General features: G+C 41.8%; 1 protein-coding gene across 6 annotated transcripts in view; it reads left to right on the plus strand.

Moving 5' to 3' along the window:
• LOC143029709 (uncharacterized) overlaps positions 1-26,038 on the plus strand; it is a 113,591-nt gene that overhangs the window by 20,437 nt on the left and 67,116 nt on the right. For all 6 annotated transcript variants that reach the window (XM_076192562.1, XM_076192559.1, XM_076192564.1 and 3 more), the window contains exons 4-6: positions 4,740-4,826; positions 8,549-8,614; positions 21,702-21,819. In XM_076192562.1, coding sequence (XP_076048677.1) covers positions 4,740-4,826; positions 8,549-8,614; positions 21,702-21,819 — 271 coding nt within the window. The remainder of the gene's footprint in view (positions 1-4,739; positions 4,827-8,548; positions 8,615-21,701; positions 21,820-26,038) is intronic.

A 26,038-nucleotide genomic window follows, 5' to 3' on the forward strand; every position in this document is an offset into this window, starting at 1 on the left:
TTCTCCATTTTCTTTAACCATCTCCAACCCCTGACCCACCACCCTTGCATTCACCTCTTGCACCACCCCATCCATGTATAGATTGAACAGCCTGGGCAATATAACACATCCCTCATGAAGTCCCACCTTTACCTCAAACCATTCACTCTCCATTTCTAATCCTAACACAAGCTCTACTACTCTTGTATAAACTCTTGACTGCTCTTATCCTGTATCTTAAGGTCAGGATTTAAGTGCCAGCCCTTCAGGGTTACTCCTGTTGGAGGTAAGGGGGTTGATGTGGTTTGAAAATGAGCAGCTTCGCTGTCTATCTTGCAGGGCCACCACTTGCTGATACCTGTATTTGATTCCCCATTTGATATATACAGTGGCCGCAAAAAAAAGTACACATTTTCACCGCAATAAAAATGTACACACGCGAAACCGCGTGTACATTTTTATTGCGTTCCCACCATAGGAATAGTGGGAGGAGCTAGGGAGTGACGTAGCACCCACATGATAGGCTGACGTCATGCTTCCCTGCCACAGCAAGCATCAGTGAGCTTCAAAAGCTCGGTGAGTGGGGATTAAATTTACGCGCTCCTCAGTGCCCGCTTTTGCACTCGCTCACCAACTTTGACGGCCTATAACTCCACAACCACTTGCCACAATGGGACGAAATAAACTTACAATGGAGGAGAAGACTCGTGCCATCACCCTACTGGAGCAGGGGTGGTATGTGATACGTGTGGCCGTAGACCTGAAGGTGACAAGAAGGGTCGTCTACAACCTGAAGAAGGCAGCCGCCAGCGTCCCACCTGGCACCATTCCACCACGAAAGAAGGGCTCTGGAGCACCAAGAAAGACCAGCCCACGAACAGACAAGGTCTTGAAGCGTGAGGTGTTAGCTGAACCATCCATTACTGCCGTGGAACTAAAGGAGAAGCACCCTGACCTCCTGAAGAAGGTGTCTGTTTGGAACGATTCAACACCGCCTGCAAAAAGATCTGAAACTCCCTGCTCGCCGTGCAGCCAAAAAACCCCTCCTGACAGAGGCGATGAAGAAGAAGAGGGTGAAGTTCTGTAAGAAATACAGGTACACCTCACCTTACATCGTTAATTGGTTCCAGGAGACACGACGTAAGTCGAATTTGCTTACAAGTAGGCTAGGTAGGCCTGGTGTAGCCTAGGCTAAACTGCCAATAGCCATTTTTCAGTACTTTATTTTACTTTTGATTGCATTTTTTATTAAACAAGGTTAATAAAAATCTATTTTAAGTTTCCAAACAGAACATTTATTTATCATTTTGTAATAAAGTATAAAAAAGTACCTGTACTTATTCATCAATACGTACAATTTGCTGTACTTTATGAATGCATTGTCAATTACATACGGTGAAACAAAACAAAAAACAAATAAATAAAAACTAGTTTAAGCTTACAATCATTTTGTAATAAGTGAAAAATTTAATAAAGTATTTTTAATTTACCAATGCAGTACATACATTATGTTGATGTTTACGCGTTGCTATTTCGCGGTGCTGTACTCTATGAATGCATTGTCAATAACATATGGTAAAACAAAACAAAAAACAAAGAAATAAAAACTATTTCAAGCTTACATATAATCATATTGTAATAAGTGAAAAACTTTAATGTATTTTCAGTTTACCAAAACAGTAGATACAATATGTTGATGTTTACGTTGTAGACGTAGATGGCTGGGGATTGTCGACATCAACATCAGCTGATTCTCGTCGTTCGACGCGTAAAAACTGGTCAAGAGTGCCTTGAACCGTCTTCTTGTTCTTTTCTTCAAGGATTAGATTATAAGGAGCAAAAGCTTCATAACAAGCCCCCATTATCTTGGAAAAGCGTTGAGCATTTGGATCCATATCCTCAAACATAGCAAGACCTTTTTCGATGTGTGCAAATGCTTCCTCCATTTTCTTAATGGTGAAGTGGGGTGGCTCAGATTCATCATCCTCTTCTTCTTCTTTCTTTTGTTGCTCCTGAAGTTCCATCAAATCCTTGTTCGTCAGTAACTCCTTGTCTTTTTCAAATAAATCTGTGAAATCCTCTTCCTCCAAATTCATATCCAGCTCTTTGCTCATTGTAACCAAATCTTTGTTGAAAACAACAGTATCGAAGCCCTTAAACTCGTGCACAAATTGTGGGCATAGCTTTTTCCATACACCATTCATAGCAGTGCTCTGAACATCATTCCATGCTGCTGCTACATTCTGTAAAGCTTTGTAGATGTCATATCCCTTCCAAAAGTCGCGAAGTGTGATAGACTCATCCATTTCAATTGCAGCTATTGCTTGCCGTAGCGTACGCTTCATATAATAACGTTTGAAGATAGCAATTATCCCCTGATCCATTGGCTGGAGAATAGACGTAGTGTTTGGGGGGAGGTATATGACGGTAATGTTGGGGTGAAAATCTGCGATGATTTGTGGGTGGCCAGGAGCATTATCTAAGAGAAGTAAAACCTTAAAAGGAATCCCCTTCTCCTTACAATACTTCTCTGCTGCTGGGACAAAATTATTGAAAAACCAATCTTCGAAAATAACAACAGTGACCCAAGCTTTTGAGTTAGCCATCCATATAACAGGGAGAGATGCTTTGGGTATATTCTTCAGGGCACGGGGGTTGTGTGCATGATAAACAAACAGAGGCTTTAATTTAAAATCTCCTGCACAGTTACCTCCCAACATTATGGTCACATGTTCTTTTGAGACCTTGTAACCTGGAATTGTTTTCTCTTCCTTGGAAACAAATGAACGATCTGGTAATTTCTTCCAATATAATCCTGTTTTGTCTACGTTGAAAATTTGCTCAGGAAGAAACCCGTTTTCTTCGATGATTTTCTTCAGTGTAGCAGGAAATTCCGCTGCTGCTTGTTCATCAGCTGATGCGATTTCACCTTGTCTTTTAAGGAAGTGATAATTTCTCCTGTTTTTATATCTCATAAACCATCCAGGACTTGCTTTGAAATCTACATCTTTCTCGTCTGGATATTTTTCCTTTAGGTCCTCAAACAAAGACAACGCTTTTTCCTGAATGAGCTCTTGACTAAGATTCGCATTCTGACGATTCCTCCTATCAACCCAAATCGAAAGAAGATTTTCCATTTCTTCAAATATCTTACCTCTTTTCTTGTTGATGATCGTGTTCTTCATCAATGGGGCTTCAGATGTGACATGTGTTAAAATCTTGTCTTTATTATGCACAATCGTTGATACAGTTGTCCGACTTACTCCAAAACATCGTGCAATCGATACAACTTTTTCACCATTACAATGACGTTTTATCATCGCCATTTTCTCCTCCAGCGAAATAGCATGACGCTTAGCACTTTCACTAGAACTTTTCTTAGGAGGCATGGGGGCAAATATTACAGTTACAAGTGAATGTTAATGAGAAAATTTACAAAACTTCAGTAAACAGATAATAATCCAAAAGAATTGCGGGAGTCGAGACGCCGCTTACGGTAAATACGTATTGGAAGTACCGTTGCGATTTCATGTTCTAGTGGACTAGGCCATACTACTTTATGGTATATATTTTAGCAGTTACTGAATCTTTATATAATTTTACATGCTTTTATTCTTATTTATTGTAACATGAATTGCTTGAAACGCTTGAAACGTTTTTTGGTGTTTATGCGATTCCATTATTGGCTGACCGACGTAAAGTCAAGTAAAACGACAACTTGAATTTGTTTCCATATTATTTTTGAAAACCGACGTATCTTCGAAAACTACGTAAGTCGAAACGACGTAAGTCGAGGTGTGCCTGTACAAAGATTGGACCCCTGAACAGTGGAAAAAAGTAATGTTCAGCAATGAGAGTACTTTTCGGCTTGTCAGGGGCGGCTCAAAAGTCGTCCGTCGCCCCAGTTCTGTGTCGCGGTACGATCCTCCCTACATGGTTAAAACGGTGAAGCACCCTGACAGTTTTATGGTATGGGGTGCCTTTAGTGGGAACAAGGGCAGGGGGGGCTTTATTTTCTTCCTAAAAACATTACAATGAAATCTGCAAATTATATTGAAGTGCTAAGAGAACATTTACTGACATTTTGGAACATTCACGAGTGCGATTTTTTCATGCAAGATGGTGCCCCTGCCCACAAGTCCAAAGCAGTGAAAACCTTCCTTGATGACCACAATATCGCTGTTTTAGAGTGGCCTGGTAATTCCCCGGACTTGAACCCGATAGAAAATGCGTGGAACATCATGAAACACGAGGTGGAAAAGTCGCGACCCGCCAGTATTTCCGAGCTGAAGGAGGCGCTGAAGAAGTACTGGGTGCAGATGGACCTCGCATACTTCGAGAACCTCGCTACATCGATGCCTAAGAGACTTGAGATGGTGTTGAAGGTCAAAGGAAACATGACCAAATACTAAATGAAAATATTTGTAAATATAAAGTGTGAATAAAACCCATGAAAGATACTTTTGCGTTTTATTATCCAAAAAACCTTAGTGTGTACATTTTTTTTGCGGCCACTGTACATGTATGTCTTTATGTATCATAATTTTTATAAGTCTTCAGTCCCACAGTAATCAGTCAATCTATTGAGGGCAAATACCATGACAGGGCATAGCCAGTTGTTAGTGTGGCCTGAGGATTATACCTGGTAAGCTTCCTATCCATCCAGGGAGTAACTGTTGTCTATGTGAATGCCTATACACATTTTTTTACACAAGAATAAGACTATTATTGTGGCTAAATTGAAACTATTAATCTTGCAGAGTGAAGCCATCAGTTTACACTGATGAAGTAGATGTTATGGATATTCTTCTTGGGAACAGCAGCTGGAAAGATGCCAAACGAATTTCGTATGTAATTTGTATATTGTACTTTTTTATGTCTATATACCAAGGGCTTTTTCCCCCATTTATATAAGGGAGATACATACATACATACATATACCAAAGGCTTTTTCCCCCAAAACGGGGGGGGGGGTAGCCAAAAAGAAAAAGGCATAGAAACCACTCCCACCCATTCCATTTCCTATATGTTCCACTCCCCTCCACCCTCCTCCCTCCCTCTTATCTTGTCACTTCCTGGATGACAGGTCATCCCTGCATCCTGTCCACTGCCCTGGGTCAGAAGCAGTGTTGCAAGTCAAAAGGCACATGCCCACTCCCACCCATATCACTCCCATCCACCATCCTTTCCTCCTTCCCTTTGGGCTGTGTCAAAATATCATTAACACTAAATTACTCCCTACTCCCTCCATCCCCCACTCCCGCCCATCCTTGCATCACAGTATCATCTATATACAGCCTTTCTCCACTCACCCCTTCCTTGCTCAGCTGACATTCCCCTCTTGCTCAAAGCCCCATTCACCCATCCATCCATCTAATCCACAGCTATCCCTTCAAGTTCACTTCATCCACCTCTGACTTCCATACCTCTTGTGCTAATATTCCTTCATTTGTTCTTTCCATATGTTCAAACCATCCCAATACTCTTTCATCAGCCCTATCTGCCATCTCATTTTCCACCCCCACTCTCCTCCTCACCTCATTTCTCACTCTATCCAATCTTGTAACACCAGTGTCTCAGACATTTCATCACAAACACATTTAAACTTCTATAGCTCTCTTAAATTCTAAGTGTCTGCCTTATAAAGTGTTAGTAGCACTATCACCCCTTCATATAATCTCTGCATCCATTCCCAGATGCTTATTTCTTATAAAACTTTTTATTCTCCCAAGGCATTTACTTGCTTCTCTATATCTACAATTTACCTCCACTCCTCCCTTTCCAGCCACATGTGATCCCAAATACCTAAAACTGTCCACTTCCTCCAGCCTTTCTCCTTTCAGACTTACTTCTAACTCTCAGCCATCCTATTCCTTTGTAAATCTCATCACTTTATGTTTACCCACATTTACCTTCAACTTTTTTATATACAGTAGAACCTCGTTGTAATAGCAGGATCTGGACTGTGACTTTGCCGAGAAAGATGAAATTCCATTATTGTGAGGCTTACTTTACTTTACTTTACTTTTTTTAGGAATGTCCCCTGTGGGACTACAGGGAGAAGGATGCCTAATCCAAATCCCCATCCCATTTTTGTCGCCTCTTATGATTCAACTGGGAAGATTTGGTGGCAGTATTCTTTCCCCCCAACACAGGTTATTTAATGTTTGTTAAAGAGGGGGTAGAGTGCTAGAGGACTGGAGGAGTGCCTGTATAGTTCCACTTTACAAGGGAAAAGGGAACAAGTGTGAGTGTAGTAGTTTTAGAGGGATTAGCTTGTTCACCTCTTCACTCCGGGGCACATCGCACGTCTGGCAGCATTAGCTGCCCGACGTGCGATGTTGTGTCATAATAATTGCATTATAAAAAATAAAGTCAGTGCTCAATCGTTCATTCTCTTTCACCCATGTATTTTGATAATCATAGAAAATATGATGAAGCCAGTTTAGAGAGAATGGAGGTTACGTAGGTACGACTACAATAGATATAATCAAGATGCCGACGTCGGCATCATTGAGTACCCACTTGCTCCTCATGACGCCTACGTAGGCGTCACCGTATAGAAGTGGTTAAGTGTTGTTGGGAAGGCTTATGGGAGGGTTTTGATTGAGAGGATTAGGAGGGGAACAGAGGGATTAATTGGTGAGAAACAGTGTAGGTTTAGGATAGGTAGGGGTTGCTTAGATCAGATTTTTGTGGTAAGGCAGATATGTGAGAAAACTATAGGAAAAGGTAAAGATGTTTTTTGGGCTTTTATGGATCTGGAAAAGGCTTATGACAGAGTAGACAGGAAGGCACTTTGGGAGGTATTGTAGATATATGGGATAGGAGGAAAGCTTTTAGGAGCTGTCAAGAGTTTTTATGAGAGTAGTAGAGCATGTGTCAGGATTAGAAATGGAGAGAGTGAATGGTTTGAGGTAAAGGTGGGACTTTGTCAGGGATGTGTTAAGTCACCTTGGCTGTTCAATTTATACATGGATAGAGTGGTGTGAGAGGTAAATGCAAGGGTAGTGGGTCAGGGATTGGAGATGGTTAAAGAAAATGGAGAAAAGTGGGAGATAAGCAGCTGTTGTTTGCGGAGGACACTGCACTTATGATCAGAGAAGGGATTGAGGAAGTTAGTGACAGAGTTTGGGAAAGTGTGAAAGAAGGAAGTTGAAGATATATGTGGGTAAAAGTAAGGTGATGAGATGTATAAAGGGAGAAAGTGGTAGCAGACTTGAAGTGAGTATTATGGGAGAGAGACTGGAGGAAGTGGATAGTTTTAGATACTTGGGTGCGAATGTGACAGGAAAGGGCGGAGTGGAGGTGGAGGTAGTATGTAGATTGAGAGAAGTGAGTAAATGCCTTGGTGGATTAAAAAGTGCAATGAGGAATAGACATCTGGGAATGGATGCTAAGAGGAGATTGTATGAAGGAGTGATTGTGGCAACAGCACTGTATGGGGCAGAAACATGAAACATAAGAGAGGAAGAGAGGAGTTTGAATGTGTTTGAGATGAGGTGTCTGAGAAGTATGATAGGGGTTACTAGGCTGGATAGAGTGAGAAATGAGGAGGTGAGGATGAGAACAGGGGTGGTATGGGAGTTGGGAGATAGGGTGGATGAAAGAGTATTAGGATGGTTTGGACACATGGAAAGAATGAGTGAAGAAAGAGTAGTAAAAGAGGTATGGAAGGCAGATGTGGAGGGAATGAACATGAGGGGGCGACCTAGGATGAGATGGATGGATGGGGTGAAAGGGGCTTTGGGGAAGAGGAGAATGTCTGTTGAGGAAGGACGAGAGAGGACAGAAGACAGGGGTGAATGAAGAATGGTTGTATATGGATGATGTTATGATGCATGAGATGGAATGGGTGGGGGGATGGGAGGTGAGGTAGTATGTGTGAGAAAAATTTGATGCAGCCCAAAGGGATTTCTCCCTGTCTTCTCCTTTTCTGCATGAGGGAACAGAGAGGGGGGGTCGCCAATTTAATGAAGTGGCCTTGCTGTGGATGTGCTGTGTCTTGCGACACTGCCTCTGATCCAGGGCAGTGGACAAGATGTAGCGATGACCTGTCATCCAGGAGGTGCCAAGATAAGAGGGAGGGTGGAGTGGAGTGTATTAGGGATGGAGTGGGTGGGAATGGTTTTTATGCCTTTTTCTTTTTGGCTACCTCCCTTGTAAGGGGAAAAAGCCTTTGGTATGTGTATGTATGCTTCATAACACAGCAACCCTTTCCCACCTCATCCACTCAAGAATTTTATGGAACAGACAAGGATATTCCTTCAGATTATTTTCTCATCCATTTACAACCTCTCACCATTCATTTACTTTTGCACTCTCTTGCTTGACATACATTACTTAGGCATCCAATTTTTATTTTTATACACTAACATTAGCTACCTCCTGTATAAGGGGGAAGAAAGCCTTGGTATATGTATGTACTAACATTTGATAAATTGGATGGATAAAGGGTGGGTGCATGCCTTGGCTGGCCACCACTCTTAAAAGAGGAAAGTTTTTTTGTATATGTTATGTTATTGTTTTAGAAATTATTAAAAACACTTTTTTTTTTTTAACTTTTCAGTAAGGACAAAGCAAGAAGAATTAGTCACACAGGGGATAATTGTGATGTGTTTGTATCTAATTCAAGGTAGGTCAACCTTATCTGATGAATTAATTAACAAGAATATACCTGTTGATATGTTTTTAGAGGATGTGTAGATTTTTCTGGTAAGGTAGATTTGTAAGAAGGCTTTGGCTGAAGGGAAGGATGATTTTTGGGTCTTTATGGACTTGGATAAGGCTTATGAGGGGGTAGACAGGAAAGTACTGTGGGAGGTATTGCAGATATATGGGATTGGGGAAAGTGTTAAGGACAGTATATAAGTTTTTACAAGAGAAGTAGAGCCTATGTTAGAATTGGGAATGGAGAAGGAGAGCAGTTTGAGGTAGGGGTGTGCTGATTAATCGGCATCAGAAAGAATCGGCACTTTTTTTGTGAATTGGCATTGGCAAGAATTGGTACTTTTTTTTGTGAATTGGCATTGGCAAGAATCGGCATTTTTTAGGACGAGATTCGGCAAACTATTGCCGATGCCAATTCAGTAATTCAGCTATTATTCATTGACCTGGTGGTTGTATAGGGCCATGCAGCTTATTATGTGCTATATGAGATATCACTACCAAATAATCATTGCTTTATTTTATTTTCACATAGCATCACAACTGATTTAATGAAGCGGCTTTGGTCTGGATGTGCTATATCTTGTGACACTGATTCTGACCCAGGGCACTGGACAGGTTTCAGGGATCCCATCATCCAGGAGGTGCCAAGATAAGAGGGAGGGAAAAGGGTGGATGGGAGTGGAGTGTATTAGGAATGAAATGTGTGTGAGTGGTTTTTATTCCTTTGTTTTTTGGCTACCTCCCTTATAAGGGGAAAAAAGCCTTTGGTATATATATGTATCACAACTGTTGGGAATGATATGACTTGGAATATGCTGTGGTAGTGGTAAGCCTGGGACTGCTTGGGAGCACTAGATGCTGTTGGTATTTTTCCTCCCCTGTGGTGGGGGGAAAGAATACTGCCACCAAGTATTCCCACTTGAATCATAAGAGGTGACTAAAATGGGATGGGAATTAGGACTAGGCATCCTTCTCCCTGCGCTTGTGGCAGGATCAGAGGAGGGACTGAGGAAGTTGGTGACAGAGTTTGGGAGAGTATGTGATAGAAGAAGGCTAAAGATAAAGGTGGGTAAAAGTACGGTGATGAGATGTACAAGGGGTGAAAGTGGCAGTAGACTGGAAGTGAGCATTAACCTCTTCAGTACGGTTCAAAATCTGGCGGGCAGCATTAGCTGCTAGACGTACGATGTGTTGTAATAATACTTGCATCATAAAATATAGTCACCGCTTATATCGATCGTTCTCTCTTTCACCCATGCATTTTGATAACCATAGAAGATGTGATGAAGACTGTTTAGAGAGTATGTCATTACGCAGGGGCAACTACAATAAATATAATCAAGACGCCGATATGACAGCCTCGCGTATCCACTTGCTCCTCATGCCGCCTACGTATGCGGCACCGTATGGAAGGGGTTAAGGGAGAGCGACTGGAGGAAGTGGATAGTTTTAGATACTTGGGTGCAAATGTGTCAGGAAAAGGTGGAGTGAAGGTGGAGGTAGAATGTAGATTGAGAGAAGCGAGTAAATGCCTTGGTGGGTTGAAGAGTGTAATGAGGAATAGACATTTGGGAATGGATGCTAAGAGGAGACTGTATGAAGGAGTGATTGTGCCAACAGCACTGTATGGGGCAGAAACATGGAACATAAGAGAGGAAGAGAGAAGGAGTTTGAATGTGTTTGAGATGAGGTGTGTGAGAAGTATGATGGGGGTTACTAGGCTAGATAGAGTGAGAAATGAGGAGGTGAGGAGAAGAACGGGGATGGAAAGAGAGTTGGGAGATAGGGTTGATGAAAGAGTATTAGGATGGTTTGGACACATGGAAAGAATGAGTGAAGAAAGACTAGTAAAAGAGGTATGGAAGGCAGATGTGGAGGGAGTGAACATGAGAGGACGTCCTAGGATGAGGTGGATGGATGAGGTGAAGGGGGCTTTGGGGAAGAGGGGAATGTCTGTTGAGGAAGGACGGGAGAGGACAGAAGATAGGGGTGAATGGAGAATGGTTGTATATGGATGATGTTGTGATGCATGAGGTGGAATGGGTGGGGGGATGGGAGGTGAGGTAGTATGTGTGAGCAAAATTTGATGCAGCCCGAAGGGATTTCTCCCCGTCTTCTCCTTTTCTGCATGGGGGGACGGAGAGGGGTGGTCGCCGTTTTAATGAAGCGGCCTTGCTGTTGATGTGCTATGTCTTGTGACACTGCTTCTGACCCAGGGTATTGGACAAGGTGCAGGGATGACCCATCATCCAGGAGGTGCTAAGATAAGAGTGAGGGTGGAGGGGTGTGGAGTGTATTCATGGATGGAATGGGTGGGAATTATTTTATGCCTTTTCCTTTTTGGCTACCTACCTTGTAAGGGGGAAAAAGCCTTGGTATATGTATGTATGCATAAGAGGGTCTAGGAGTTTTCCAACCAGTACCCTAAGGTTTGGGTCTTGTAATGTGTGTGGATGTGGTACAGATAAGAGTAAAAGGGAAGAGATAGGCAATATGTTTGAGAAGAAAGATGGATGTGTTGACTTTGAGTGAAACTAAGTTGAGAGGGAGGGGCAAGTGTCAGTTTGGGAATGTAGTTGGGAGGTTCTCAGGAGTGAAGAGAGGATGAGGGAGAGAAGGGATGACTAAACTATTAAGTGAAGAGATAGGTAAATGTGTAGTGGAGTGGAAGGAGGTTTCTTCAAGGTTAATGTAGGTGAAACTGGGAAGGGAGATAATGGTTTTTGTAAGTGCATATGGGCCTGGTAATGAGAAGAATGTAAAAGAAAGTGAGGCTTTTTGGATAGATTTAAATGAGAGTATTGAAGGATAAGGGAGGAAAGTCAATGTAGTGGTATTGGGAGACCTTAATTCTAGGGTAGGAAATGAACCAATAGACGGAGTGGTTGGGAAGTGTGGAGTTCCAGGAAAGAATTGTAGTGGAAAGTTTTTGGTGGAGATGTGTCTCGAAAGAGAGTTGATGATAGCAAATACAGTGTTTAGTAAGAAATTCAAGTATAAATACACATGGGAGAGGGTGGTGGATGGAAGGGTGGTAGATAGAGCATTAACCCCTTCGATACGATGACACCTATGTAGGCGTCATGAGGAGCAAGTGGGTATGCGAGGATGCCGATGTTGGCGTCTTGATCATGTATATTGTAGTTGTACCTACGTGACCCCCGTACTCCATAAACTGGCGTCATCAAATTTTCTATGGTTATCAAAATTCACAGGTGAAAGAGAGCGAGCAATACAGCAGTGACTTTATTTTTATAATGTGAGTATTATAATGGATGGGCTGTGTCTTGCGACACTGCTTCTGACCCAGGGCGGTGGGCAAGGTGCAGGGATGACCCGTCATCCAGGAGGTGCTCAGATGAGAGGGAGGGTGGGAGGGGTGTGGAGTGTATTTAGGGATGAAATGGGTGGGAGTGTTTTTATGCCTTTCCCTTTTTGGCTACCTCCCTTGAAAGGGGGAAAAAGCCTTGGTATATGTATGTATGTATGTATGAGTATTATGACGCAACATTGCATGTCTGGCAGCTAATGCTGCCCGCGAGATTTTGGCCCGGAGTGAAGGGGTTAATGGACTATGTAGTGGTAAATAAGAGTTTAGTAGGAAGAGTTAAGGATGTACATGTTCTAAGGGGAGAGAGTGGGGGAATATCAGATAATTTTTTGGTGGAAGGTAAGTTGAGAGTGGATGATAGATGGAGAAAGAGGAAAAGGACAAAAGGTAGGGAGGTGCTTAGAGTGAGCTGCCTAAATGAGAAAGAAAAGGAGAATGAGTACAAGAAGAAGCTGAGAGAGGAGTGGGTGGGAGTGAAGGATAGAGTAGAACTAGGAGTGGAGGAGGAATGGTGATGGTTCAAGGAGGGAGTCACAAGGTGTGCAAAGATGGTGTGTGCAACAAGGAGATTGGGAGGAAATAGTAGGAAGGGTAGTGAGTGGTGGGATGAAGAAGCAAAGAAAGTTGTAGAAGAGAAGAAATGAGCTTTCACAGATTGGTTACAAAATAGAACAAGGGAATCACATGAGAGGGACAAAGAAAAGAGAAGAGTAGTAAAGCATAAGATAAAGGAGGCAAAGAGGAGAGCAGATGTGAAAAGGGGTAAGAGTATGACAAAAAAAAATTGAAAGTAATAGAAAGAGGTTTTGGAAAGAAATTAAGAGAGGAAGAGGAGGCGAATCAAGTAGAGAAGAAAAGGTAAAAGTTGCAGATGGAGAAATGATAATGAAAGATAAGGCAGTAAGAGAAAGATGGGCAGAGTATTTTAGGGAGTTGCTAAATGTGAAGGAGGATAGGGAGGGAAAGGTAGTTGCAGTGGGAAGCACTAAGAAAATGACCATGATGAGTAAAGAAAATGGAGGAGAAATAAGAGATGAAGTGAAGGCAGTTGTAAAGATGATGAGAGCAAGTAAGGCACCTGGTCTGGATGGATGCCATGAAGAATGTCTTAAAAAAGGAGGTTCAATGATGGTGGACTGGCTGGTGAGGTTGTTTAATGTTTGTTTAAGAGAGGGTAGAGTGCCGGAGGACTGGAGGTGTGCCTGTATAGTTCTACTTTACAAGGGAGAAGGGGACAAGTGTTAGTGTAGTAGTTTTAGAGGGATCAGTTTAAATAGTTGGGAAGGCTTATAGGAGGATCTTGATTGAGAGGATTAGGAGAGGAAGAGAGGGAGTAATTGGTGAGGAACAGTGTGGGTTTAGGACAGGTAGGGTTTGTGTAGATCAGATTTTTGTGGTAAGACAGATATGTGAGGAAAAGGTAAGGATGTTTTTTGGGGCTTTTATGTATTTGGAAAAGGCTTACAACAGAGTAGACAGGAAGGCATAGAGGGAGGTATTGCAGATATATGGGATAGAAGGAAAGATTTTAAGAGCTGTCAAGAGTATTTATGAGAGTAGTAGAGCATGTGTCAGGATTAGAAATGGAGAGAGTGGTTTGAGGTAAAGGTGGGACTTTGTCAGGGATGTGTTATGTCACCCTGGCTGTTCAATTTATACATGGATGGGATGGTGTGAGATGTAAATGCAAGGGTGGTGGGTCAGGGATTGGAGATGATTAAAGAAAAGGGAGAAAAGTGGGAGATAAGCCAGCTGTTGTTTGGGGATGACACTGCACTTGTAGCATGATCAGAGGAAGGATTGAGGAAATTAGTGACAGAGTTTGGGAGTGTGCAAAAGAAGGAAGTTGAAGATATATGTGGATAAAAGTAAGGTGATGAGATGTATAAGGGGAGAAAGTGGCAGCAGACTTGAAGTGAGTGTTAACCTCTTCAGTACGGGCCTTAATCTCGCGGGCAGCAGCCAATGCCAACCGTACGACATGTCGTAATAATACTCGCATCATAAAATATAGTCACCGCTTATATCGATCGTTCTCTCTTTCACCCGTGAATTTTGATAACCATAGAAAATGTGATTACATTCAGTTTAGAGGTGTATGTCATTATGGAGGGGCAACTACAATAAATATAATCAAGACGCCGACATGGCAGCCTCGCGTATCCACTTGCTCCTCATGCCGCCTACGTGTGCGGCACCGTATGGAAGAGGTTAAGGGAGAGCGACTGGAGGAAGTGGATAGTTTTAGATACTTGGGTGCAAATGTGACTGGAAAGAGAGGAGTGGAGGCAGAGGTAGAATGTAGATTGAGAGAGGTGAGTAAATGCCTTGGGGAATTAAAAAGTGTAATGAGAAATAGACATATGGGGATGGATGCTAAGAGGAGATTGTATGAAGGAGTGATTGTGCCAACAGCACTGTATGGGGCAGAAACATGGAACTTAAGAGAGGAAGAGAGGAGTTTGAATGTGTTTGAGATGAGGTGTGTGAGAAGTATGATAGGGGTTACTAGGCTGGATAGAGTGAGGAATGAGGTGAGGATGAGAACAGGGGTGGAAAGAGAGTTGGAAGATAGGGTTGATTTAAAGAGTATTGGGATGGTTTGGACACATGGATAGAATGAGTGAAGAAAGACTAGTAAAAAAGGTGTGGAAGGCAGATGTGGAATGAATGAATATGAGGGGTCGACCTAGGATGAGATGGATGGGGTAAAAGAGGCTTTAGGGAAGAAGGGAATGTCTGTTGAGGAAGGATGGGAGAGGACGGAAGACGGGTGAATGGAAAATGGTTGTATATAGATGATGCTGTATGAGGGGATGGAGAGTTGGGGGTCACCTATTTAATGAAGCAGCCTTGCTGTGGATGTGCTATGTCTTGTGACACTGCTTCTGACCCAGGGCAGTGGATGAGATACAGCGATGACCTGTCATCCAGGAAGTGCCAAGATAAGAGGGAGGGAAGAGGGTGGAGGGGAATGGAGTGGAAAAGGGATGGAATGGGTGGGAGTGGTTTTTATACATACATACATATACCAAGGCTTTTTCCCCCTTCCAAGGGAGGTAGCCAAAAAGGGAAAGGCATAAAAACACTCCCACCCATTTCATCCCTAAATACACTCCACACCCCTCCCACCCTCCCTCTCATCTGAGCACCTCCTGGATGACGGGTCATCCCTGCACCCTGCCCACCGTCCTGGGTCAGAAGCAGTGTCGCAAGACACAGCACATCCACAGCAAGGCCGCTTCATTTAATCGGCGACCCCCCCCCTCTCTGTCCCCCCTTGCATATAGGGAGAGGACGGGGAGAAATCCCTTCGGGCTGCGTCAAAATTTACTCACACATACTACCCCACCCCCCACCCCCCCGCCCATTCCTCCTCATGCAATCACAACATCATCCATATACAACCATTCTCCACTCACCTCTGTCTTCCGTCCTCTCCCTTCCTTCCTCAACAGACATTCCCCTCTTCCCCAAAGCCCCCTTCACCCCATCTATCCACCTCATCCTAGGACGTCCCCTCATGTTCACTCCCTCCACATCTGCCTTCCATACCTCTTTTACTAGTCTTTCTTCACTCATTCTTTCCATGTGTCCAAACCATCCTAATATTCTTTCATCAACCCTATCTCCCAAATCCTTTTTCACCCCTGTTCTCCTCCTCACCTCCTCATGTATGTTATATGTATGCATGTATGTATATATGTATATATGTTTGTATGCATATATGTATATATATATGTATATATATATATATATATATATATATATATATATATATATATATATAAAGTAAATTTTCTACAACAGAAATCAAGTGAGAGTAATATGGGAGTAAATTGTCAAGGCGTCCATGGACTTGGTCGATTTTACCCTCTTATAAGTGTGAAAAATCGGTGGATGGAATTACTCCCACTTATGTTGCATGTATTTGCATATCATTGGTTTGCTTTCTTACTAGCCAGCACCAGTGCACATGATGGACGCACACACGCATGAAGAGTTTTGGTGTACTGAGCCCACTCAAGACCTCATCTCTCAGGTCAAGCAGGGTCAAAGAACAATTATCTCTGTATTACCTGCCAACCCTTGATATATACATATGTATATGTGTATGCATGTATGTGTATATATATATTTACATATATATGTGTATATATATATATATATATATATATATATATATATATATATATATATATATGTGTATAATATATATATATAAATATATGTGTATAATATATATATATATATATATATATATATATATATATATATATATATATATATATATATATATATATATATATTGTAGAAAAACACTGGTAGAGTGATGTGGCAGAGAATGGCATGGTCATGTGTTTCATGGAATGCTCTGAAGGAGGCCTTTGTTTAGCAGTGGACTCAGGATGGCTGATATGATTGATTGATTGACCCGCCAGCCCACTCTGCCTGCTTCGACTCCAGTGGCCGAAGCATGATACCACAAGACTGCAGTGTTGTACATTTATTTTCTCCTATGGTTCTATGTCCACTTGGACATACATACATATACCAAGGCTTTTTCCCCCTTACAAGGGAGGTAGCCAAAAAGAAAAGGCATAAAATCATTCCCACCCATTCCATCCCTGAATACCCTCCACTCCCCTCCACCCTCCCTCTTATCTTAGCACCTCCTGGATGATGGGTCATCCCTGCACCTTGTCCACTGCCCTGGGTCAGAAGCAGTGTCGCAAGACACAGCACATCCACAGCAAGGCCACTTCATTAAATCGGTGACTCCCCTCTCCTTCCCCCCATGCATAAAAGGAGAAGACGGGGAGAAATCCCCTCGGGCTGCATCAAATTGTGCTCACACATACTACCTCACCCCCCATCCCCCCACCCATTCCACCTCATGCATCACAGCATCATCCATATACAACCATTCTCCATTCACCCCTATCTTCTGTCCTCTCCTGTCCTTTCTCAACAGACATTCCCCGCTTCCCCAATGCCCCCTTCACCCCATCCATCCACCTCATCCTAGGATGTCCCCTCATGTTCACTCCCTCTACATCTACCTTCCATACCTCTTTTATTAGTCTTTCTTCACTCATTCTTTCCATGTGTCCAAACCATCCTAATACTCTTTCATCAACCCTATCTCCCAACTCCCTTTCCACCCCTGTTCTCCTCACCTCCTCATTTCTCACTCTATCTAGCCTAGTAACCCTTATAATACTTCTCAGACACCTCATCTCAAACACATTCAAACTCCTTCTCTCTTCCTCTCTTATGTTCCATGTTTCTGCTCCATACAGTGCTGTTGGCACAATCACTCCTTCATACAATCTCCTCTTAGCATCCATTCCCAAATGTCTATTTCTCATTACACTTTTTAATCCTACAAGGCATTTACAGGTAAACGTCGACTTACGATGGCATTAGGTTTCGATAGAGCCATCGTAAGACGATTTCATCGTAAGTCGATCCCCAATTTGTGTATCACTCTGTTCCGTGGTCACTGTACCTAGCCTACCTGTATATTAACCACCAGAGATACTGAATATAGCCTATTAAACATGTACAGTAGTTTATTTAATTATTTTTATCCTTTTTACCATATTCAAACACTATAATATGTATTTTCAGTACGGAACTTAAATCTCGCGGGCAGCAGCCAATGCCAGCCGTACGACGTGACGTAATAATACTCGCATCATAAAATATAGTCACCGCTTATATCGATCGGTCTCTCTTTCACCCGCGAATTTTGAAAACCACAGAGAATGGGATTCAGGGCACATTTGAGAGAATGTAAAAACACAGGGGCGACTACAATAAATATAATCAAGACGCCGATATGGCAGCGTCGCGAATCCACTTGCTCCTCATGACGCCTACGTGTGCGGCACCGTATGGAAGGGGTTAAATTATCATATCGTCGTCGTCGTCGTCGTCATCGTAAAGTCGAACAATCGTAAGTCGCGGCCATCGTAAGTCGACGTTTACCTGTACTTGCTTCTTTCAATCTACATTCTATCTCCACCTCCACTCCACCTTTTCCTGCCACATTTGCACCCAAGTATCTAAAACTATCCACTTCCTCCAGTCGCTCTCCCTTAATGCTTACTTCCAGTATACTGCCATTTTCACCCCTTGTACATCTCATCACCTTACTTTTACCTTCAGCTTTCTTCTATCACACACTCTCCCAAACTCTGTCACCAACTTCCTCAATCCCTCCTCCAATCCTGCCACAAATGCAGTGTCGTCTGCAAACAACAGCTGGCTCACCTCCCACTTTTCTCCATTTTCTTTAACCATCTCTAATCCCTGACCCACCACCCTTGCATTTACCTCTCGCACTACCCCATCCATGTACTAGTTGAACAGCCAGGGCGACATAATGCATCCCTGACGAAGTCCCACCTTTACCTTGAACCACTCACTCTCTCCGTTTCTAATCCTGACACATGCTCTACTACTCTCATAAAAACTCTTGACAGCTCCTAGAAGCTTTCCTCCTATCCCGTATATCCGCAAAACCTCCCACAGTGCCCTCCAGTCTACCCTGTCATAAGCCTTATCCAGATCCATAAAAGCCCAAAAAACATCCTTCCCCTTTCCTATAGCTTTCTCACATATCTGTCCTACCACAAAAATCTGATCTACACAACCTCTACCCATCCTAAATCCACACTGTTCCTCACCAATTACTCCCTCTGTTCCTCTCCTAATCCTCTCAATCAAGATCCTCCCATAAGCCTTCCCAACTACTCTTAACAGGCTAATCCCTCTGAAACTACTACATTCACACTTGTCCCCATTTCCCTTGTAAAGTGGAACTATACAGGCACTCCTCCAGTCCTCTGGCACTCTACCCTCTCTCCAGCAGACATTAGATAACCTCACCAGCCAGTCCACCATCACTGTACATCCTTTTTTTGGACATTCTGCATGGCATCCATCCAGACCAGGTGCCTTTCCTGCTTTCATCATCTTAACAATTGCCTTCATTTCATCCTTCTTTATTTCTCCTCCATTTTCCTCACTCATCACGGTCATTTTCTTAGCATTTCCCACTGCAACTATCTTTCCCTCCCTATCCTCCTTCACATTTAGCAACTCCCTAAAATAGTCTGCCCATCTTCCCCTTATCATCTCTCCATCTGCACCTTTTACCTTTAATACTTGGACATAGATTGTATATATATAAAACTTAGGATTAAAATTATGTAACTTAATAACAAATATTTGAGTCTTAGCTCAACTCTTGTCAGGTCAAATTGGCTCCATGTAATTTAAACTATTGTACATAATTTCTTGTTGGCAACTGATCTGAGTTCCCCCTGATAAGACCCAGTCATCAAGCCTGTAGAAGGACTTGAAAACTGGACACAGTCTGGACAAATTGCATCAATAAAGCAAAGGAACTATCTCTGCTTTTACTAACCCTCTCACTGTCCTACTGAACTTTGCTTCCACGCCTCAAGGAATGACTATGCTACCAAATCTCTCCTTCTTACCAAAAGAATGTTGTGATCCACCAAAGATCAAAACCAACATTTTCTCCACAGCAATTTATAGCCAAACAAATCATTTATAAAAATGTGTTTTATGTATTTTGACACGTAAATACATAATACATCTTTATGCTTTTTGGCCTAAAAAACCTCTGTTATTCAAAAATAAAATTTTTGTAGGTAGACTTTAGAGGCTTAAAAAATGCTAAATTATATAAAGTGGAATTGGCATTGGTATTGGGAGCTAAGAGTGATTAGGACTCTGCATTGGTATTGTCATCTGCAACTAATGGTAAATAGGAATCGGCATTGGCATCAGCATAGGCAAAAAAAAAAAAGAAATGGAATTGGCACACCCCTAGTTTGAGGTAAAGGTGGGGCTGCATCATATCTGTGTCATGTCACCATGGCTGTTCAATGTGTACATGTATGGGGTGGTACAGGAGGTAAATACAAGGGTAATGGGCAGGGGATTGGAGATGGTTAAAGATAGTGGAGAGAAGTGGGAGGTGAGCCAGTTGTTGTTTGCTGACAACACTGTGCTTGTGGCAGTGTCAGAGGAGGGATTAAGGCAGTTAGTGGTGAAGTTTGGAAAGGTATGCGATAAGAGAAAGTTGAAGGTAAATGTTGGTGAAAGGTGATGAGATGTATAAAGGGAGAGGATGGCAGTGAAGTGGAAATATATCTTAAAGGAGAGAAGCTGGAGGAAGTGAACATTTTTAAGTATTTGGGATTACATATAGCAGGAAATGGAGGAATGGGGATGGAGGGGAACTGTAGAATGAGGGAAGACAAGTAAATGTATTGGGATTGAAAAGTTTAATGAAAATAGGCATCTCATAAAAATCAGCATCTCTAATTGACTTTTTTTTTTTTTTTTTAAGATTTTGTTTGTGACATTTTCATTAAAACCTGGTTAGTTATTACCCTCCATGTAAGGGATATATATATAGTTTATTTAAAGTGGTTTGGGCATATGAAGGGACCAATGACAAGTACCTGCATGTGGTGGTTCCACAAGATGGACAGTAAAGCTGCCTATTTTCAAAACCTATTAACTCCCCACCTCCAATCAAGATGTGTAACCCTAATACTCTGTCTTAGGACTGGGTCCAAGATCTCACTCAATATCAACTTCAACTGTATTTCTTACACTATTTCACACATGAAAACTGACAACTGGCAACTGTTCTCCTTTCCTTATAACTTTCAGTTGGTGACACAGAAATAATTCCACACTGATACAGCACGGACAACAGTTCAGGGTTTCCTTCCAGCAAGATCTGTTGGACGTTCCAAGGACTGTTGCCAACCACTTTGGGGCTGTGGGTTCTCTACTTAGTGAAGCAAGATACAATGATTGATTGATTGATTGGACATATGACAAGGAAGAACAAGGAAAGATGATTGGAGAGAGTATGGTAAGCAGAAGTGGATGGGGTGAGCTAGCTGGAGAGGAAAATTGAGAATGAGATGGATAAGGTGAAGGGAGTCTTAGATGCATGTGGAATATCTTTTCAAGCAAGGAAGAGAGAATGCAAAGATAGTAAAGGAATATTATGAATGGATGAATGGATGATGTAGTCTGAAGGGATGTTTTTATTTTTATGTATAATGTCAGTGTTTATGGTTTGACTCAGCCACCCTTCATCTGAGTCCAGCATCACTAATTTTGAATGGATAGGGTCATGGTACTGAACTACATTTTTAATGGGGTTTGAAGATTGAAAAAGTTTAGGAACCACTGGCATAGCCAAAGGCAATTACCTAATCCATGAGAGGGGGTGCACCATAGAGGAATTGACAGGTGAGGTACAATTTTCACATGACTTAAATAGGAAGGGGTGGCAATAGTTTTCTTTTACGCCAAACCATTTTACTTTGCAGTAATGGGTAATCACACATGATACATATACTAAAGGGCCTTTACCCCCTTTTTAAAGGAGTGGCAAAGACAAGGCATACATTCACTCAACACCCATCTTATATCATTCAAAACTTATTGACTGCCTCTCTCTTCTTAACACCTCATGGGTGAACAGTCATCCCTGTTACCTGTCAAACTGCAGTTGGGGAAAAAAAATGTATTGAGGAGGTCGAATTTGTTTAAAAGCATGGCATCTATTGTTGGCTTTTTTAAAAACTAAATGGGTGAGTTTGAGTAATGCTGAAAGTGCAGGCATTCTATTTATTTAGTGTTGACTACTCCACAGATGTAGACAAAGCTACACCCTACAAGAAGAAAGAGCTATTGTTCAATATATTAAGCAAGAATGTAGGTTTGATGACGTGAAGGGAAAGACTCTCTGGGTGGACATGGAACAAGCAAAGGTATTGTAATTAAAATGTCATTTTTATTCATTCAGTATCAATTCTTTTTCTGATATTTTAACAATGGAAAAATAATCTTAGTAGTTCATTGTATGGAAGATACATATACCAAAGGCTTTCTTCCCCTTACAAGGGAGGTAGTCAAAGTCAAAAGGCATAATTCCACTCCCTCCCATTTCATCCCCACCCACTCCACTCCCTTTCACCACCACTCCCTCCTTCTCTCTTTTCTTGGCTTCTCCTGGATGACCGATCATCCTTACATCTTGCCCATTGCTGTGGGTCATAAGCAATGCAGTAAGACATAGTACATCCACAGCAAGGCTGCTTCATTTAATTGGTGACCCTCCCCACTTTGTCCCCTTATATAGAAAAAGAGAAGAAGGAGAATCCCTTTGGGCTTCGTCAAAATATCATCTACACATACCCACTCCCTAACCCCTCCCTTCCCCCATCCCCCACCCATTCTTTTCCATGCATCACAGCATCATCCATACACAGCCATTCTCCACTCACCCCTATCTTCTGTCTTCTCCCTTCTTCAATAGACATCCCCCTCTTTTTCAGCACCCCCTTTACCCCAACCATCCATCTCATCCTTGGTTGCTCTCTCTTGTTCACTCCATGCACCTCTGCCTTCCACACTTCTTTTACTAATCTTTCTTCACTTATTCTTTCTATATGTCCAAACCATCCCAATACTCTTTCATCAACCCCATTTTTCAACTCCTTTTCCACCCCAGCTCTCTTCCTCACCTTGTTTCTTGCTCTATCCAGTCTGGTAAACCCTACCTTACTTATCAGGCATTTCACCTCATCCATGACTAAGAAAGGCTTAAATGTGACCAAGATAACAGAAGGAAAAAACAATGTGGAATCAATTGAGGTGTCTGGTGGTAAAGGGTCAACATCGCCAAATCAACAATTTGGAGTTAGCCCTAGAAAATATGATTTCCATATACTGGCCAAGCAATATCGACCCTTAAAACCCGTTCACGATTGTCAAGATGACACAAGAAAACTTTTTTTACTTTGGTGCACAACAGGTGCATGTAACTAAAGCCAGGGTGCAAGGGTCTGGCTTCAAAGATGCCAAGATGTTTGTTGTCAACTCTGACAACTAGGCAGGCTTCAAAATTAAAAATGGTTATGGGACTTGTGAGCCCACCTTTTTGAAGCTGCAAAAGGGGAAGCAGTGTGAGTATGATGCTCAAAAGTTTTTCCTACCTGGTGTACCTCTTCAGCAACTGTATAAGAAGCCAATCAAGCTGACTAAAGAGAAGTTTAAAGATGTGATGGATCTAAGTCACTATGTTCACCCATCATTTAAGGGCTTCTACGATGACCTTCGTCGGGGACAAGAGTCCTTGTTGGAAGATGACGTTGCCACCACCGGGGAGCAAAAGGACAACCCGGATGACGACATCATCGATAATGATTAAAAAAAAAAAAAAAAAAAAAAAACATGCTTCCACTGGCATTTACTCTGCACAAATGAGGATGTAAGTGTTTGTAGTAATTATCTGACAATAATATATGAACCATTTACATTGGGAACTGAGGGGAAAATACTGTAAATGTGTGGTGTGTTAAAATTGCCAATCTATAAAAATTCACAAAAACATTGTTTGTACATACATATACCAAGGCTTTTTCCCCCTTTCAAGGGAGGTAGCCAAAAAGGGAAAGGCATAAAAACACTCCCACCCATTTCATCCCTAATTACATTCCACACCCCTCCCACCCTCCCTCTCATCTGAGCACCTCCTGGATGACGGGTCATCCCTGCACCCTGCCCACCGCCCTGAGTCAGAAGCAGTGTCGCAAGACACAGCACATCCACAGCAAGGCCGCTTCATTTAATCGGCAACCCCCCCTCTCCGTCCTCCTTTGCATATAAGGAGAGGACGGGGAGAAATCCCTTCAGGCTGCGTCAAAATTTGCTCACACATACTACCTCACCCCCCACCCATTCCTCCTCATGCAATCACAACATCATCCATATACAACCATTCTCCACTCACCTCTGTCTTCCGTCCTCTCCCTTCCTTCCTCAACAGACATTCCCCTCTTCCCCAAAGCCCCCTTCACCCCATCCATCCACCTCATCCTAGGACGTCCCCTCATGTTCACTCCCTCCACATCTGCCTTCCATACCTCTTTTACTAGTCTTTCTTCACTCATTCTTTCCATGTGTCCAAACCATCCTAATATTCTTTCATCAACCCTATCTCCCAGCTCCTTTTTCACTCCTGTTCTCCTCCTCACAGGTTCATAGTATATTTATGGTGAACAAAGAAGTTTTTAAAAATGTAAAAAAAAATTGGGTTTTCCTATTTTCATAACTGTTTTGCATACTGGGGTATGCAAATTTTGGTGTGTTATGATTTTCTTTTCCAACACAACATTATTGTTTATTCGTTTTTTCGTATATGGCTAGGCAAGACGAGTAAAATACATATAAACATGGATGTAATAAGTCAAGAAAAATGTCCTGTATCGATAGTTCAACTTTGAACATGTTTTACTCAAAATCAGGTATTGGCGATGTCGCCCCTTTACCTCCGAATGCCTCAATTATGATAAATGTTGAAAACAGTGACATGAAAAGTAGAAAATTTGTAGTAATATATGTGCTCCAAAAAACATATTCTTGGACAGAGAGTGACCATTCCAAAATATTGGAAGACACAAAGCATTCATTAAATGAAATACTGAAAGGAGGAAACTTAGTAATTATGGGTGACTTTAACTCTAAAGATATATGTTGGGAGGAGACAAAAGTGAAAGGTGGAGAGAACCTTTGGGGAATTACTACTGGACATGACCATTGAATACACTGACTCAATGGGTAAATGAAAATACCAGATATAGATACAATGAAGAACTGTCGAGACTAGACTTAATATTTACATCAGAGCCTGAAATTGTGGATAAAATGGAACACAAGACACCAGTTGGAAAGAGTGACTACGTACTAATCGAGTTTGAACTAAAAGAGGGAATTTCTTGAGGAAGAAATGAGAAACACAGAAAAGGATGTCTAATGTACAACAAAACAGATTTTGAGATAAATGTAATAGATAAATGTAAGGATTAACCAAAATTATTCTATAGATATGTAAATGGTAAATTAGAAAATAAACAGGAAATAGTAAAACTGTATCAAGGGAATGCAGAATATATAGATGTAGAAATGACTGAAATTATGAACAAACATTTTAGATCTGTATTCACAAATGAAAATACACATAAATGGGATGAAGGAAAGGGAGAAAGATCCCCCCCAATGAAAGAAATAATTGTCACAGAAAGAAATAAGGGACCAAATAATAAACCTTGATGTCAGAAAATCACACGACCTGGACAGAATTGCAAATTGGATACTAAAAGAATGTATAGATACACTAATTGACAAAATAAGTAAGATAATAGATTGCTCACTCAAAGAAGGAAAAGTACCACAAGATTGGAAAAATGCAAATATAGTACCAATATATAAAGGGGGAGATAAGAAGACCCAACTAACTATAGACCAGTTTCCCTTACAAGCACAATAGCTAAAACGGGATCCGGGCCGGATAGCGACTGTCAAAACAGCGACAGTCATAATAGCGGCTTCATAAGGGCAACGTAATCAGGTGAGCAACTTTCAAAACAGCGACTGTCATAATGGCGACTGCATTGTAACAGCGACTGTAACAATAGCGACTTAACTATCAACCGATCAGAATGGTCGTAGACTTATATTTCAATTGCTTGTGTTTTCGTGTTTGTATTTACGTGAGATGAGAGGGAGGGTGGGAGGGGTGTGGAGTGTATTTAGGGATGAAATGGGTGGGAGTGTTTTTATGCCTTTCCCTTTTTGGCTACCTCCCTTGGAAGGGGGAAAAAGCCTTGGTATATGTATGTATGTATTTATGTGTTCAGTTGTGTTTATTTTGTGAGATAGGTTCAGAATGAAATATGCTTAAAATGTCGCAGACTTATATTTCTATCGCTCATGTTTATTTGTTCGTGTTTACATGTTTATGTTCACTTTGTGAGATAAGTTCACTGAAGTGAATTTACTGGTCGGTCGCTCGATCATTGGTCATAGTAATGTTTGGGTTGTAAGACTTGAATACAAATGGCAAAAGCCGACAAGAATGTGAAGAACAACACCATGTGAGGTCGAAGCCTATATTGGTAGTACAATGTTTCGCTCGTTAGAGCTTTA

Source organism: Oratosquilla oratoria, chromosome 11, assembly GCF_046742065.1.
Source record: "Oratosquilla oratoria isolate Oo_2021 chromosome 11, ASM4674206v1, whole genome shotgun sequence".
Taxonomy (NCBI): Eukaryota; Metazoa; Arthropoda; class Malacostraca; order Stomatopoda; family Squillidae; genus Oratosquilla; species Oratosquilla oratoria.